At 41.1% G+C, this 17,928-nt stretch overlaps 1 protein-coding gene across 8 annotated transcripts in view; it reads left to right on the top strand.

Annotated features, from left to right (window-relative positions):
• NRG1 (neuregulin 1) overlaps positions 1-17,928 on the top strand; it is a 452,615-nt gene that overhangs the window by 320,902 nt on the left and 113,785 nt on the right. For 4 of the 8 annotated variants that reach the window (XM_071424698.1, XM_071424693.1, XM_071424692.1 and 1 more), the window contains 2 exons: positions 1,322-1,372; positions 4,238-4,288. The exons of 2 other annotated variants lie outside the window; for them this stretch is intronic. In XM_071424698.1, the coding sequence (XP_071280799.1) occupies positions 1,322-1,372; positions 4,238-4,288 (102 nt within the window). The remainder of the gene's footprint in view (positions 1-1,321; positions 1,373-4,237; positions 4,289-17,928) is intronic. 2 more of the 8 variants (XM_071424694.1, XM_071424695.1) reach the window with 2 other exon arrangements.

Genomic DNA, 17,928 nt, shown 5'->3' with positions numbered 1-17,928 from the left:
CTAGGCAAATAGTACATTTGCCAAAGAAAGCTGTACCAAAATGGAAAAAAAAATACAAAAGAAGAGCAAGCAAGTAAGAAGTTAAAATGTAGAGCCAATATTAAAGTTTAACAAGAGGGAAGTTGAAGGGAAGGCATTTGGACTAGTTTTGTCTCTGGTCAAGTTTTTGTGAACTCTGGAGACAATGAGCAGAGAACCATTGGAATCCAGATTCACAAAACAGAATAAAAACATTCCGGAGTTTCTCTTTCCTAAATATCTTATATTTTTTAAATTCTGTGTGTTTGACCTACTTGGGGATTCTTGGTGTGCCTTGAGGTTTCAGGGCAAGACTTTTCTCTTGGCATTCAGGGCCTTTCTCCAGCTGTAGAGCTGAAACTTGTGCAGCTGGATTGAACTGCACCACTTAATGTCTGAAATGGGTTTTCAGAACTTGGGAAAGTCCAAGACTGTTGATGAATACAGCTGAAGAGTGATTCGTTCACACCTAAAAAATTGCAGTTGTGGGTTGTGGGGACAGCAGAGCACTCGCAAATCAATACTGTCATTGGAAAAAGGTCTCTGTGCAAGTCTGTGAAACCTAATCAAAGGCTTTCTACATTCTGCGTTCTCCCATCTGCGCGTTTTTCATTAGCAAGGATCTGAATATGGCAACATCATCCCCCTTAGCCATCAGCTGGTTCAACCAGTGAGTGCAAGCAGTCCGTGCCAGTATGTAAGTAGCAACAGTGTATGGACATATACAGAGGACCAGTATGGACGCAAAACTTTTCCCATCTCTTCAGCAAAACAACTGTTTGATTTCTATCACAGAGCCCCCAGCAGTCCATGAGGGACGGGGTTTGCATGTGTGGCTCAGAAGATTTCCCTGAAGCAGCAAGTGACACTATTGGATGTACTTACCAGCAATTCAAGTGAAGTGAACAGAGACACGTCTTTGCAAAATTTAACTGCCTAGAAGCATAAGGAGTGAATACTCACACTGACGTCTTCCAGAAACAGAGCCATCTGGATGATTTCTCCTGATGCCACTGATCAGTTATTTCCAGAGGAAAATGAGAGATTGAACAACTGGCTGCTTTCAGGAGCAGGCTTTTTTCTTCAGTTTTGCTAGTAGGCACCATCATTTTTTGGTTTTTTTCCTGAAAAGAAACTTCGGCAAGCTGATATCTGATTGAAGCCTCTGCCCACTGGAGCAAAATTTAAGCTTCCTTCTTTGAACACCTTTTTCTTCTTTACCTTGTGCATTCTGGAGCTGAATGCTGCTTGAGGATCATTTGACACCATATTATAACTTCTTGTTGCCTCTTGTGTTTTCCAGAGAGTACCAGCAAGATACCAGTATCAACAGAAGTGACAAAAACTTCTTCACGTAAGTTGAATTAACAGTCTTTCTGTCTCTTTCTTTTCATTTCCTCTTGAAATTGTTTCTACAGCTCTGAAACAGCTCCTTAACAGAGAACAATTCTTCTACATCAGCAGCTCTCTTTCTGCATATCACCTTGCACCTTGAGCTCCTTCAGGGACCAAGAAATGAATGAAGAAGGATTAAGCATACTTTTCACTATCCTGGGGCTGTATTGAGGAAACAAACCTGGCCTACAGTTGTCAGGCCACAGCAGCCCAATTGAAGAGGTGTTTGTGGTGTTAGGAGCTATGTTTTAAAAAAGCTCTTACCTCCTTCTCCTATAAATCCTAGCAGCTGCTTGTGAGTTTGCTGAGTGTATAGGCATATTGATGTGCCCTTAGGAGAGTCTGTTGCCTAGACTTCTCTGTGTGCCTCTACATAGAATTCCTGGCAGCTCTGCAGGGTCTGTGACTGTAGACAGGTAACTCACTGTCAGTAATTTAACCACTTTTGAAGCTGCCTTGGCATACTAGGAGCCTTCTCCAGGTGGTTTCCTTTCAGGCTGATGGAATTTGCCTTCAGTATCCTTCCTGCAGTTATAGACTGCATACTTACAGAGTAGCAATACTGCCGGAATTGACCCCAGTGAGAAGCTGCTTTCATTACTTATCTGTTAAGAGTTACTTTATATATGGCCACAATACAAGCACTTGTCCCTACTGATGGCTTTGGCTGAGACAATTGTAGATAAACGTGTGTAAGCCAGGCAACCCAAGGATTTACAAGATGCACATATCCTCCTTGGCAAAGAGGCTGGGGTCCTGCTAGCTTTTTTGGGAAAGCTATGTCTGGCAGGGACAGGTTTTAGTGTGAAATGACAGTGTTTGTAGGCTAGATCAAGGAAAACAGTGTGATTGCCAGATTTTGCATTTAGCATGCCTGCAGTCTTTTCTTTGATGCATCTGTGTGTGTGGCGACCTACTTCTGAAATCTTGGCATTGCTGCCTGACAGAAGAGACGTTGGCTGTGCCCATATTCTTTCATGTTCTCAGTGGGGCCTGTCACTGGTGCTTCACTGGAAATATATGAGACCACATAGCTAATAGCAAGTGTCCTGTAACCATTGGAACCATTTTTTGTTCAAAGAAGGTGACACGCTGGTCACTGACTCCGCTGGGCTTGCCTTGCCTTCTCCCTTGTGCAGCAAGAATGTAGTCCCTGTACTTTGCTGCCTCCTTTCCCATGGATTAAAGTTCTTGTTCTTGAGCGATCTCTTTCCCTGCTTATGTCCCTTCAAGTGCCTGCTGTTACAGTACTGTCCTTCTCTTTACTGCTATTGTGCCGCTGGAGAGGAGGAAGCTGGGATGTTCAAAAAGCTGGCTGCATTCCTGGTGAATCTCTGCGTTGGCAGATTTCATGCCAAGCAGCACATCAAGGTATTGTCCCCAGAACAGCAAAAAGCAGTATGTTTAGTGGCTGCTTGTGGAGGTCTCCACATGGAGCTCTGAAGAGGTCTTTGATATGTGGCTGGAGCAGAGACCAAACCCAGACAGGTGCTGTTTTTCCTGCTGTTCTATCCCCACTCTGGGTCCAGACCATGTCTTTCTCTAACACTTCATGAGTTTCCTGGTGACCAATAGTGCCTGGGGTTTTGGACACTGATTTTTTTCCAGGACTTTCAAATGAAAATATTAATTATTGTGTTGTTTCTTTACTTTAAGATAGACTATTGTGAAATGCTAGTGTTCAAATCACCGGGATGTGGATCTCTTGAAGTATTGCTACAGTTACTTTTTGATGATAGGAGGAATTAAAGAGCAGTCTTAGTTTTTAAGAGTGGGTTTTTTCTGCCTGAAACCAGGCTATGTTAGGCAACAGATTCATCTTTTCTGTATGACATGAAATGTTAAATGTTTCACTACAGAGCATGCAGTGTGCCTGACCTGCTCCTTAGAATTCACAGACTGGCTGTTAGCCACCTCTACTCCACACCAGCACATCACATTGCCACCTTAGGCAAAGTATTCTCTCTTCAAATTATTCCTTTCAGCTGATAATACTTCTCAAGCCTTCTCTTGAATTCTTTATTCATGCATAACACTATATATGATTTGCTAGATAGTGAAAGCCCATGAAGCCACTCAAACACATGGCTCTTAATTGCTGTGTGGTTCAGGTTCCTATAGTTCAGACCTAGATTCAGGCTACCTGCTTCTTCTCTAAACTTTTCTGATTGCTTCCTTTGTGTGATTTGTGTTGAGGTCCATTTCCTTCCATTATCCTACAAGATTATTTACCATTCTTTTTCTGTTCTTGTAACCACTTTGGGGCTGGTGCCATGTCCCATTTTGGTCTGGAATGTGTTCTGTTTTCCCTTTCATCTACAGCTCTCTGCAGAGGTGGTGACACTCATGGACCTCCTATCTTTCAAGCCACAGAAGTCCTAAACTATAGTTGTGATTGACTGAAATTCCTTACTGTTTAATAGGAGTTATGTGAGAAGAAGATAAGAAACTAGTGCTTCCTGGATCAGTATGTGGAGCTTCAAGACCTACTGCTTTCCACTATCCTCTGATGCTGTCTGTCAGAAACAGCTGAAAATTTTACTCTGTCTTTGCCAGTTTTCTCACGGCCTTTCCTCCCAGGAGCATTTTTGCTATAATTGATTATTTACAGTGCGCCTAGGACATGCTGAACCAACTTTGAAGTTCTTTGCTTTCTCAAGCTATCTCATTTTTTTTCTCTGCTCTGCTGGGTTTCTGACTACTGAGGAAAAAAACTAAAAATTAAAGAAATCTCTACTGGGGGAAGATGTTCAGGCTCCTCCAGTATAGTGCTGTAGCTGTGGCTGTATTCTTACAACTTTATTGTTACTTCTGTGTGTTGCAGAACCCATGCTTAGGATACAAGCTTCAACAGAAGGAACAAACACTTCCTCCTGTAAGTATATGCAAGTTGTTTAAATTATTGCTGGCAGGACCCTCTAAATTATTCCTAGTTCAGGAAAAAAAGTGCATTAAGAGATCAGGAATTACTGAGTGGGATTTCTGAACCATCAGTGCAATTGTTATTTGTTATATATTATTAGAACTCTCAGAGACATTATTTTTCTATATTGAGGCTCAAACACCTTCCTTCAGAAAGGTCAAATGTAGGTTTGGGCAGGGCAAAAGAGGAGGAAACTACACCAGTGTTTCCTACTTGGAATTCCCTTCCCTGCCCTCCCCACACAATGTATTGCTTCAGACACTGTCTCCTCTGCTTCCACAGCCCCTGGCCATGGGGTAGCTGGAGCACCGTCAGGTTCAGCCATCCCCACCTGGGTGCATTTCCCATCATCTGTATGCCAGCTGTGCTTGTTAGAGTTCTCTCACTCTTTCTTCTGTGCCCCACTACCCTTGGGAAGAAGATGAGGAGGGTGACAACATCATTTAGTGTGTCTTCCCTCAGCTGGGACAGAGAGCCAGCAATGGTTCTTTCCTAGGAAAGAGAGATTATCTCTCTGCTTTTCTCAGGAGCACACTGGAAAGTGCAGAGGTACCAGTGGGGAAAGTGACTCTTTTCTTCCTCTGAAGTGATGTTTCCCAGGGATTATGGTTTATGGATCAGCCATAATCCTGTACAATTGAGAACCTTTAGGAAGAGCCTTCCAGTTCTTTACTAGAACCAAATCTATCATCTGTCAGGCTGGTTTTGAGCAGTCTGGAAGGCCACCTCACCCAGTGGGATTGGGAGGTGGGGTATTAATCTTGCCCTAAACCAATAAGTGTTACCAGCTGCTAATAGGATGGCAGGTGAGATAGACCAATGTTCTGGTCTACTCTGACAGCTCCAGGGCTGCCAAAAACTGTGCTTTACAGCAAACTATACATGAATGCGCTTAACTCACATTTAATAGCTACTGTAGCAGCACCAGGAGGAAAGGTCAAAGCCATATCTCTGTATTTTTCTAGATTTTCATCTCAGCTGATAATTTTTAAGTGTGTGTTGAAAGAATTAGAGAAATTTGATGGGTTATTTAAGAAGCTTTCTGCCAGCAAGAGAAGAGTTGGATTTTGGCCTCTATTTCCCCTTGATGACTAGCAGCAGAGTAGGCAGGACTAATTTCTGGAGCAGCTTAAAACAGTAGATCCTCGCCGTTCTGTTCTCAGGAGCATTAATGTATACTGGAGTTAGTACCATTCAAGTCACTAAAATAAGTAATGGAGGAGAGAGGGCAATATTGGATATTGCTGCCTGTGCTGGGTAGGAAAAGCAGGAGGGAGCCAACGTTTATTGCTAACAGATGTGAATGTCTACTCACACTACAGAGTGATGAGGGAGTTGACCATGTACTTATATTAAAGTTCTTTAGGGATTTTCTTTTCTGAATTTCTGTGTGACATGTCCATTTCACACTTGTCCCTGTCAATCTTGTAGCAGCCACAGGAGATAAAATAAACTGTGTTCTTCGACTTCTCAGACAATAGCAGATGTTTATACAACATGCCAGCACTGTCACTGTTGGCCAGACACTGGGAAAGACCTGAAAACAGCAGAGTGATTCAGTAGGCTCTCTCCCCTAGGGCTTTCACAAGAGAACAGACATGTGGCATGCTTTGCTTCTTTTAGAGTTTCAGTGACAGATATTCAAAGAGGAAGAAGTTTAGAAAAAAATCCCACTTCTGTAAGACCCTCCACAACTAACATCCCAAACATGAAGATCCCTTTTATGTTCACATATTGCTACACTCCTCTAAATCAAGTCCACTTTGAGAGTGTGTACCTCCATTCTTAAGTAAAGGAGAAAGGCTTGACTCATTATTTTGCTGTCACATTCAGAAAGACCGTGTATTAAAGCTGCCAGCAGGACTGTTTATGGGCAACATCAGTCTGGAGACCCATGCTCTGAGAGCTATACTGGATCAAAAGCTGAGCATTTATAGGAGTAGGAAATGAGGAAATTACACAGAGTCTATGGGAATATGTGTCAAATAGAAGCATTTGCTTAGCTGCACCTTGCAGCATTACCCTCATACTTTTTTGTGCTACTTACTAAGGGCTTCTCCCTGAAATGTCTGTGGAGACACTTCCCCGAGCAAAGAGCCTGGACATTCCATGCGGTCTGCATGTTTCAGATGTGATTGTCTTATACAGGGATTCTCAGTTCAGATTTGTCTGTTTGAGCAAGATGGTGAGCTAGCATCATCCTTCCGTCACTTGGAACATACTCTCTGCAGAGTGCTTCCTCCTGTCCTCTATCTAGCAGGTTGATGTGATGCCCAGCTGGAGACAAGAATATGAATAAAGAACAGGTAGGAGGCTGATCCCACCTTGTCGGTGGCTTCTTTTTTCAGAATGGTTTGTTTAGCTTTTTCCTGGAGAGAAAGACTCATTGCTAATCATCTGTCCCATAGATGAATTTAAACTTGTTTTCTTACAGACTTTCTTGTTGGCCTCTAAAACCTGCACAGAAATTTTAAAAAGAAACATTAATTGGGTAAGAATTCTGCCAGTTTGGATTGCTCATCCTTCCTCTCTGGAGTTATTAACTTACAAACTCCAGGCCTGGTGCAGCAAGGCACTTTCCTAACACTTCATCTTCTTGTCATGCAGCAAGAGATTCCAATATGTATATTAAATTATGACCAGATACAGCACATAGAAAGGAAATTTGAAAAGATTTTTTGCCTGTCACCTTTTTTTTAGTACAATACTGATAAAAATGGTCAATGCTGAGCAATAAAACCTTGTGTGGCGTGTTGCTAGGGTCATTGGTTTACAGAATATTTTTAACAGGAACATCTTTGCATATACAAAGCAAAGAGCCTGGCCAATAAATCATCTGTGTACTAAAATCTTAAAAAGCAAGTTAAGTTTTTGCTAAATTCTGCTTTCCTTCATCTCCTAAAGTGAACCCAGTTCTTCTCTCTATACCTGACAGAGGTCCACTTTCAAAAACCATGAATTTTCTAAAACTCATACAAACGTTATCCAGGGCTTCTGGAAGACAGAGTGCTTGGGCCCCAAATGATACAGGTTTTAGGTGGCTTTTTCTTCTGCCTTAGGAATACCCAAACCTGAAGAGACCTAATTTTTTTGGTATTTCAAGCAATTTTTTAAAGGGTAATCTTGATTCCCTTCAAGTATCAAGTATCAGGTATCAAGTCCTCAGACCATTTAAGTTGTCCTGCTGTCTGATTTTTGGAAGTTTGTTTAGATTTCTTTATTTTATTTTTTTAATGGTGCTCATGCACAGATACCTACCTACCAACAGGAGTGCACTTGCCTTTCATGTGTGGCAAAAACTTAGGGAATCAAGGAAACAGAGATGGAAAGTCTTTCCTGCTTACTGAGGTCCATGTGAATTGCAGTTCCTTTGAGATACAGAATGACTTGATGACTAGGTATCTTGCAGTATAGTGAAATATAGTATATCTGTTTTTTTCTGCATTAATTCCATTTACTGTATTTTGTTTGTTTTATTCTGAATTTGACAATTTATAATATTCCCTCTACAATGGAGAGACAAAGACGATAATATGATTGACAGTGCTGCCACGCAGTGTAAGGATCAGAAAAAATTGGGAGATAATGCCTAACCATTGAACACATGTTCAGCTTCTTTAAAACATGTTCAGCTTCTTCTCTAAAAACTTTTGCTGCTTTGTCATAAAATTTAAATACAGTGGTAGTACCTCAGAAACTTCTGAAATGCAGCTATTTTGGGGTGAAAAACCAGAATTTTTCTTATGAGGTAGTAAGTAACTGTGTACAGTCAGTTGAAGCAGTATGGGAAGAGGAGAATACTGTAACCAATTTATACAGCTGAAGGAATTCAGATGTGTAAGGCAATTACTTAGGTTGCAGTTATGCTATCAGCAGGACTCCTAGCTCCTGCTCTTGTAAAAATTTAGTCTCACATCTTCAGCTATCAGAATTTAATTCATCTGTGCCATAGTTTAAAAGGCTACTTCTCCAGGAAAGCCGTGGTGGGACAGTGGGTCAGAAGAAGACACAATACCACCTTGTGCATTTTTCTGTGGGTTTATTTCTCTTAATAATGGTCTCTGGAGAGAATACTTTGCTTTGTTCTAAGGACACGGTGAGTGACTAAGGGAAGGGAACTAGATAACTAGTTCTTATTTAATGTAAAATGAGTTTAAACCTCCTAGTAGGTGAAATCCTATTGAAACAGCAGTGGTGATGAAGTGTCAGTCCTTTGTTATAATCTACCACAGTGTGGAGTATGTTCCAGTTTCATTCTTCATGGTGGGCACCAGTGACAATGGACAATGCAGGGGTAACTTCAGTACTTTTATGATTTTGTCTGGCATGACAAACCCTGCTTCCCATAGTTATATTTCACAGATAAGGCAAACTCATGGAAACAGGTAAAATCTCCCAGAGACACAGCTTTCAATCTTTCGTATGACTCCCAGTCTAAAGATGGTGTGACAATAAGTGCCTTCTCCCAAACCACTTAATCTCACAGGGTTTTCTGTAGTTGTATTCTTGGCCCCTCAGTCTTGCTCTGAAGGAGAGCTTGTGTTGTCACTCAGCTGATGAATGCAATGGTTTATGTCTGTTTATTTCAAGATGTGCTTTCCAAAGGTCATGAACTGCACCATAAAATGAGTTATCAAATATGTGGCAGTCTATTTTGTTGGAATACAAGTAACAGATTTCTGTTGTCTGTAGTATTTCTAAAGGGATTTCTCAAGCCCCCATCACATTGCCTTCAACGTGTTGAGGATCCTCTCTTTTCCAAGATCCTAACTCCAGAAACTCCTCCCATCTTTCAGCAAAGGGATTTTTAAAGATTGTATGCATCGTTCATGATGGAGTGGGGGAGGCCCTCACACCAAGGTAGCTGTCCAAAAGTCGCATTGTCAGAGGATGCCTTAGCTGGAGAGTGTGGGCTTCATCCCTACCTTTCCTCAGGAACCCTCAGTATGTCTGGACTTTCTTTACTAAGATCCTGCAAATCATATGGGAAGTTTTCTTCAACAGTCTATTAGTAAGGCCTGGTTTCTCTTGAGGTTCTTCTCACAAAGTCAAATCATGGCAGATTCTTTCCTAAGAGAGAATTACTTTGTGTCTTTCAGACTTCTTCATACTTTGCTGAAATGACACATGCTATTTGCCCACCTGAGAGCAAAATAAGCATCTTCCTGATCTGCCAGCAAAGCCTGTGCTATACTGGAGGACATAAGCTTGTAGCACAGGGATGTGTCAGTGTTTTGATTGCAGTTGTTTGGTCACTGTGTCTTCCGAGGAAGTCCCAGGTACTATCACTGTGACAAAAACAGGTACTCAAGGACTCCTGTTCCTCCTGGCCTCCTCCTGTTCCTCTCATACTCTTTCTGGGTAGCAACTGCGAACATACTTTGTGGTACTGGATCAGCCTTCTCAAAATCTTTCCTCTTCTGAGGCATCAGGGTAGTTCTCACTGAGTAAAGGTACACAACAGGTGGTCATGCCAGTAGGACAGGGATCTATAAATAAAATGGAATCTGTAACCTTGACAGAAACATGCATCTCTTTCATGTCATTATCCATGCTGTAGTCAAGACTGTCAGTGTTCTATTGGAAGGCATGAGGGAAGCAAAGAGCTCAGAATAAGTATGAACAATGGATACTCTCAACCAACAAAAAATTATGAGCATGTGCATGGATACAAAATAGTATTTGAATTTTAATACAATAAGGAGTTCCCAACTTACTCCTATAGTCCAGATATGCTGTTCATCTCCTTATCTTCTGTGTACTGCCCCCAAAGAGTTTACCCTGAGGCACTCTCTTGAGTTAACCTCAGGAGAGACAAGCAATGCAAATTGTTTTGTGCTATTCAGTAGACCCTTCTGTCCTCAGAAAGACATGACAGTCCACTTTCTTGTTTTTAGAGGTGGAGTTTCTCTTGTGTCAGTTTTAGAGGGAAAGGTCCAACAGAGATAAAAATCCCAAAGGGAATTTAAGTTAGCAAATTTGAGTTATACTATCAAACCTGAAAGCTTGCTGGGCTCCCTTTGACAGGGAGGCACATAGAGCAGGCTTTCTTAGATGGTGTGTTTTGGGCTTTCTAGTCCACATTCTTCCAGGAGGGATCTTAGGCTGCCTCAGCTGTAAACAGACACCCTGAGGCATAGCATGGTCCACGAAGGGTTGTTTCAAGTTCATGGACTGGCAGTGGAGGTCTGTCATGAAGTAGAAACACAAATTTAATGGAATACAAAGGAGTCAAGAGCCTGGATCTATTGCTTTGTTTTCATGATGAGCTTCAAATTCGGGCAGTTCTGGTCAACCACAGAGGCAGATGGTGATGTCTAGGGAGAGGGAACAAAGAAAAACACAGCGGTAGATAAAAGATGAACAGAAAAGTAAGCTGTTACTTTTCAGAATAACTTGTCAAGTATATGGCTCTGAATGTTTCCATTTACTTAAAAAAAAAAACTGGATAAATCACTATTTACTTCTTAAAAAATGTATGCTGCATCACAGAAATAGTATTTCAAAAGCTATAGGGAGAGTATTGAACACATAAATGTGAACTTTCCATAGATGCATGGCTTTGAAAAGCCACCACTGTGTCCCCTCATTAGCTTCTCCACAAACACAGTGACACTCCATGGCTGAGACTCAATTTAGACTACAGCACTTTCGACAGGTAAATTAAAAGCAATAGTCTTCTTTCACATTCCTATCTAGCAGTGCTGTAATAGTGCAGTGGAAGCCAAGCTAAACCCTCGGGAAGAAATTATTATCCTATTCTTCATGTCCACGTCTCTTCTAAATTGCCTTTTGGTAACCTCTTCTAATTGGTTGCAAAATGGGAAAGTTGTATCTCCCGTGACTTTCATTATCAAAATGTTCCCGGAGGTTCTTAATGGTTTCTGCTGTTCTTGACATTCTCCCCCTGTACAGAAAGGAGAAGGAATCACTGTAGTCATTGTGGCTATTAAAGAGCAGCCTTTTACAGTGTGATCTTCCTTCTAGGTTTGCATCTTGCTAAATATTTAGCAGTAGCCAGCTAGTCAGTAACTTTGAGTTGAATCCACTGTAGCTGGCAAGTATCACAAAACACCCACTCTGTGTTTTTTTGAAAAGAAAGCTGTGCCCTAGAGCAATTATCCTTTTACTCTTGTCTGATGGATATCAGTATCTTCTTTCAGTGACTATGTATGTATATAAAGGCTCTTGCATTTCCTCATAAGATTTTCTTTTCCTGGCTGCCTATGCTTCATTCTAGTCCTTTCAGCTTCATTATGGATATACAGAGCTCATAGGCCTTACAGGTAGTTTATATTGATCACAGTATGTATCCAGCTGTCTGAGATCCTTTGGTAAATAAAAAAATTCCAAGTTTATCCTTCTACACAGATCTGCTTTTTGCAAAAAAGGAAACTTTTTCTTAGCCTTCCAGTTTCCAAACTTTATCAATTCTGTTGAAAGCTAAAATAGCATAGGGCATTTCTAATATATGGTGATCATAAAGGCTAAACCTAGGGTGCTATGTGGAGTGAGGCTGAGGAGTGAGATGGAGTGGTGGAGCAGTGTTTGCCCATTTCATCATTACCGTGCTCTCTTGTGTCATTTCGGACCATGCCAGCTACTGATTTTCAAGACACCTAAGCACAATAAGAAGGATTGAGTGCACTGAGACCTTTACCAGGAGGCAGTATGGGTACCACCCTGCCAGCCCAGCTCCCTTCACTCTGAGCAGTTCTCCCATATCATCCCAACAGACATTGCAACCCCCAAAGACTCATAGGTGTCTTTAACTATGCCAGAGGGAATTAATCATAAAGTTATAGTAATGCCATAAAAACACCACTTGGATGGGCTGAGACTCACTCTTTCCACAATATAGACACTGAGAACTGGAAGAAGACACAGGTAAACGATTTTTAACGAAGGGCAGAGCCACAGTGAAGTGGTATGTGATGTAGATGTAGCCTAGCCATGCTCACCCTTAGACTGAGAGCATGATCTGTCTTCTTTCCTGCTGAGCAGTTTTGGAACATCTGAGCAGTCAGGCTGCCTATCCCACCCCAGCCTTCCCAATGACCATGTATTTGTGGGGCAAAAAGCGCCTGGCATTACACCCCAGCCCTCCCAACTTTAGCAATCATGGTCACTGCTCTTGAGCAGGGATGCGAAATAACACCTACTGGACTGCAGTCCAAGCCAACAGAGGAGACAACTTCTCCCGAGCCTGAGCATTTGGCTCTTTTCTTTGTCCATTTGTTTTTGTTTCATTTATTCAGCACAGAAAAGCTCCTTGCTCCAGAGCATTTAATGTTCAGAATTGATATTGAATAGGGGTGGATTTGACTGGACACAGCTCTGCAGTTTAAAGTTTTACCAATACCATGTGCCATTGAGATTATCTAAAAGTTTCCCATTTATACATGGGCTAGTAATAGCCCTTCAGAATTTAAAACAGTGATTATTTTTCTGAGGTGTATCAAGTGGAATCTGAACTCTATTACCGATATCTTTCTGGTAATATTCACAATGATCCAAAATATGACTCTTAATAACACAGTCAAGTGTCTGACAGATATTTAGATGAGCTTTCCAAAATGTCAGCACAGTTGATGAGGAGTATTACTGGAATGGTTGGTTTCTAAAAGAAAAGGATAAGCCATACTCCGGGAAGTAAATTAGGGTGGTTTTTTTAATAATATCTATTTTGCAGGCAGATAGCCAGCTGTGAAAGCCTTGCATTGTAGAAACCTACTCATTGGATCTACTGGTGTCAGTTGTGGCACAAACTGTCAGTGGCAGAAAGCTTTTTCTAGTCTTTTCAAATTAGAAGTAAGCTAACCACATGTGATGCTTTTATTTGTTTGAAATGTCTACATTTTTATATATAGTAACTGAGAATGTTCTTTCAGTTGTAGCTAAGAATCTATTGTAAGCTTTCAAACACTGACGTCCAGTGCCATGGGGCATTAGTTCAATAGTTTAGTTATTGTTCTGAGAGAACAGTAGCTTTAAATGTCTGGTGCTTTTGCCTGATTAGATCCCACCACCCTCCCACCACCTTTTTCCATTCTAAGAAAGTCCAAAACTTGCACTGATTGTTTTGCATTCCTAAATATTTTATGTTATTTAAAACAATACAAATATGGAGTGATTCCACAGGGCACACGATAAAATAGGACTGGATCTTGCACTTTTTATACTGTTAGTATGACTTTTATTATTTCCCTGGAATGGCTCTTTCCTTCCATTTCCCACTGGAGAAATATTTGGCTTAGCAAGGTTATGCATAGTTCTTGAATATTTTAATAATCTACACAAAACCCATTAGCTGACACAGTGGCAACTAATACTTGACAGACAGTAAGATAACAATTGTCTCAGAGACTGTGAGAGGCCAGAAGAATCTTAAACACTAATCTTGCAGGAAGGATGAAGAGTTGCCTTGAGCAGTGATGCAGCTCATTCAAATGCATGTCGATCTGTCTTGAAGAACTGGTGCTTCAGATCCCTAGTGTAATGAGCTCTAAATCAGATGCTGTTCTTGGCTACTAGGCAAGCTGCATCTGCAGAGTATATCCTTTAACTCGTTTAAATATTTCTCACTTTGGAGGGAGCAGGTTAAGACAGATCCAGGGAAGGAATGCTGTGAACATATTCAGATTCTGTATCTTTTTTGGTGGACTAGTAGTCATGCCAGCGTAGCTGTGATCACTGAGTGGCAGATCAATCCCAAGCATCATGGGAGGTAACACAAGTCTGAAATCCTCTCCCATGTGTAATCAGCCAGTACTTTTGGTCCGTGCACTGGTGAAATTTCTTCCTGGAGGCTGGCAAGAGGAAATTAGACATGGGTTAGGGACTGTTTACTTTAACCAATTGCATGTTTTTGCCAGATGGAGAGAATTCTCTGTGTCTTACCCACAAAAATGTCTCTGTCCTGCATCAAATCTGTAAGTGACCTCTAATGTTGGCAGCAACGCCATGGCTGAATTACACATCCAAGGTCAAGAGCTAAATGCCAGCACCCTACTAATTCTTCCAGCTAAATAGACACCTGGAGAGCTAATGTACTGCTGTACTTACTGCTTCAGTTATATGTAGAAAATAAGCAGTAAAACTCTAGATAATTGGATATGGATGGCATTTGCTCATTATATGTTCACTGGATAATATGCATACATCAGAGACCTAATATTCACCCCAGCAAGAAAGCTTAGTTATAGGCAGGCTGAGCAAATGGAGCTTTTCAATTTAAATATGCAAATGAATTTCATACACACATGGACACTATTAGCAGATGGTCAGTAAGGAAGGCTGTGTACAGAGGAGGGAGTCTTTCCTTTTAATTTTATAAGAATCTGTTCCTGTGGATGTTCTTTCGTCCTGAGGAATAGCTTTTATTATCTGTAAATATCTTGTAAAATATGAGATTGCCATTCACAACAACCCGAGAGCATCATGCATGAAGTAGTGGATGAAGAATGTTCTCTGGGTGGAGAAAAAGAAAGTCAGAAAGAGAGAGTCAAATATTTTTATTGTCACCAAATTTTCAGAACACAATGTGGCACAAGTAACTTTAGTAGAAACACATTAGCCAGAGCTGATGATTCACACGAGATTGTTGAAAATTTTGAGATTTCTTAAGGAAGAAAAGAATTATTTAAAAATACTTATAAGAAGAAGAAATGGCATCAGCCAACTCTGAAATGGGAAGCAACCAGAGAATTGGTTAACACATCTTTGACCTTCTGCTCTAGATTTCATCTGCTGTATGCTAGTATTGAAGTGGTGGTGGATCACAGGAAAAGATAGTATAAGCAGAAAGGAGAGGAAAGCATGGTAGTATGAGCTGGCATTTTTGCTTAACCTCTGTCTCAATCTCATCACTGACTTCTTAGACACTGCCATATAATTGGCATATCCCCTTTTATTATCTCAAGAAATTGTCAGTGTGACAAAGTACATTACAGCATTTGTGAGAAACACCGACTAATAATGGCCTTCTGAATTTTTAAAGAGCTTTGTATGCTTTTCTGATCTTTGAGGACTCCTCAGTCCTAGTGAGGATCATGTCTTGACCCTCGGTAGCTCTGCAGAAAATAGTTTGACCACGATAAATTTGACCACGATCTCTGTGCACAATGCCAACTTTCAAAACTGAAGTATCTTGAGCAAAAGCCCCAGCTGTCAGCCAGTCAAACTGATCACATGTGAAGCAATCATGGTGCTCTACCTCTTCTACCTGGCCACGGAAAGAAAGGGTAGCTGACCTGTTCTGGAAGGCAGCATTTGATGCTGGGCAGAATTTCTGCCACAACCCCATGCTCACAGATGGTGGGGAAGCAGAACAGCCAGAAACATGCATCAGCAAACATTCTGACCAACCCCAGTGCCCACCAAACCCTGTGTTCTTGTCTCAGGCACAGGTAGCAACTGGTGCTCAAGGACAAGCCTCAAGGACTCAGGGAAAGGCGCAGCAAAAAGATGCTAAATGAGTTTTCTCCCACACTGTGACCAGGAGAGGGAACTCAACCTTTCTGACTCCCATTCTTCTCTAGTTAGGTTTATGAGGAGTCTTGTCTCTTCTGTAATCTTGATTATATGACTTTCTGTAGCCTTGTTTGGCCTCTCCAATTTATATGTCAATACTTTACTGATTACTGTCCACTGTCTGTCTGTGAGCAAGGTCAAAAAGGGAGAGACAAGTGCAAAAACAGTCCTCGTGGAAAACTGTTGACTTGTTTCATTACCTAGAAAATGTCATCCTTAACCTCCTGCGCTTAACTATTGGCATATATGATACAGCATGAGATTTACTAGCCTGGAAATAAGAAGCATTTGGTTTTGTTAGTGCAGGAGTAATATTCCTATTTTCCATGCAACTATCAAATCTTTTCTCAGAATTTCCCTAAGAACTCTACTTGAATGAGGCATAAGCAAATAAGTGCTTCTTGATGGCAGATATTTTTTTCTTTTCTATATCCATCTGGAAAAAAGAAATGTCTCTATTCCCCTACAGGAAAATCTGATTGCAAAGGACTGTAAAATCACCTGACAGGCTGCAGAAGCATAATTTGGCCTGCTCCTCACAGTCCACAAAAGTTCTTCTCTTAGCTCAAGAGATGGAAGGCTATACTCTGCCTGTCTGAAAGCACTCCCTTCACTACCCTGGTGATGTAATATCATAAACTGGGAAGCCTTGGGGGGTTTCATTTCGCACTTTACTTTGTGAAGTGCTGAGAAATATCCCTATGTCAGTCTTTTCAAGGATTCTAACTGATCTTAAAACTGGCCACAGCTTGACCTGGTTATGGTTTAGTTGTCCCAGAGCAGATACACTTAATATGTATCACCCACAATTAATATGTGGGTGAATATACAGGGAAAACAATGTCTTCAGCAGGGCTTTAGCACAAGGCTTCTGTCACTGACACTCGCCTTTGCCCTGTCATTTCACCCACTGTGATTAGAAATTCATCAAATATGTCTGGAGAATTTGCATGCTTAGCCTGCTTTGGAAAGAGGGGATTGTCTAGCTGTGAAAGGAGATTATGCAGCAATTTCCTCCTCAGCACAGCAAGACAATGAATCTGACTCTTCATTATAGAGGAAGGACGAGTAAGAACGGTTGCATTTCCTGTGCGGCAAGAGCAACATGAGCCGTGCTCCAGATTCCTTTGGGAATTTCCATGATCATGTCAATTTCAGACACAATGCATAAAGTTACTATAAGAAACTGTAGATGTTTAAATAGGATTGTTTGTGGGGAAGGAGAAGGGGAAAGGGATTGATCCACTAAACAATGTGTTTGATCTCAGCTAGAAAGACAGCTCTACAAAAGAAGACAGGCTTAAAATTAGTTACTTGAGTTTTATAACTCATGCATGAATTACTGACAGCAGCAATGTACTTTTCAGATGGCCCTAGCTTTTATTAAATATTCTCACATTCTCTCACCACTTATGAAAATATTTCCCTCCACTTAGAAAAATATTTTGCTGTGTTTTCATTATGTGAAAGGCTGTAAAGAAGTCTTGCAGTTACTTGTATATTTGCTAAATAAATGGAGAGAGGTCCCACAAAGCATCTGCCTCTTTCTCCTGCATTTTCACACTCATGTTCAGGGTAAACACAACTGGTGCTGCTGGTCAAACAGTCTTTCTTTCCCAGTCTTTAACAGATATACAATCCTGCTTAGATTTTTTCTAACTTGAGGGAAGTTGTACATCTGCAAATGCAAAAAATTATCACAGGAACAACAGTCACAGTGACATATTTTCCTTCTCAAAAAAGACTGTCTAGGAATTGGATGTTAACAAGACACTGGTCAGAAGAAGAATTTCCTGAGCAGCCTTAGGCAGATACCTTAGGACTAGAATGAATGTAGACTGGGAATCCCAGACCAGCGGTTGGCTCCTGAGGGACCAACCCATGAATTCTGAAATGCATGTGCAGAAATCCCAATGGATGCCCAGGAAGACTTTTGATGCCTCAAAACTAAAATTATTTCTTGTGAGTATTAGTCCAAACAATTGCCAAAGGATGTTCCATGATCATGTACTGAGTGGGAAGCCAGGCAGACAGCCAGCATGCTGAAGATTACTACAACG

This window comes from Agelaius tricolor, unplaced genomic scaffold, assembly GCF_023055355.1.
Source record: "Agelaius tricolor isolate 1412-34295 unplaced genomic scaffold, bAgeTri1.0.p SCAF_4, whole genome shotgun sequence".
Lineage (NCBI taxonomy): Eukaryota > Metazoa > Chordata > Aves > Passeriformes > Icteridae > Agelaius > Agelaius tricolor.
The sequence above is the reverse complement of the archived record's forward strand: the minus strand, read 5'-3'. Positions and strand labels throughout refer to the sequence as shown.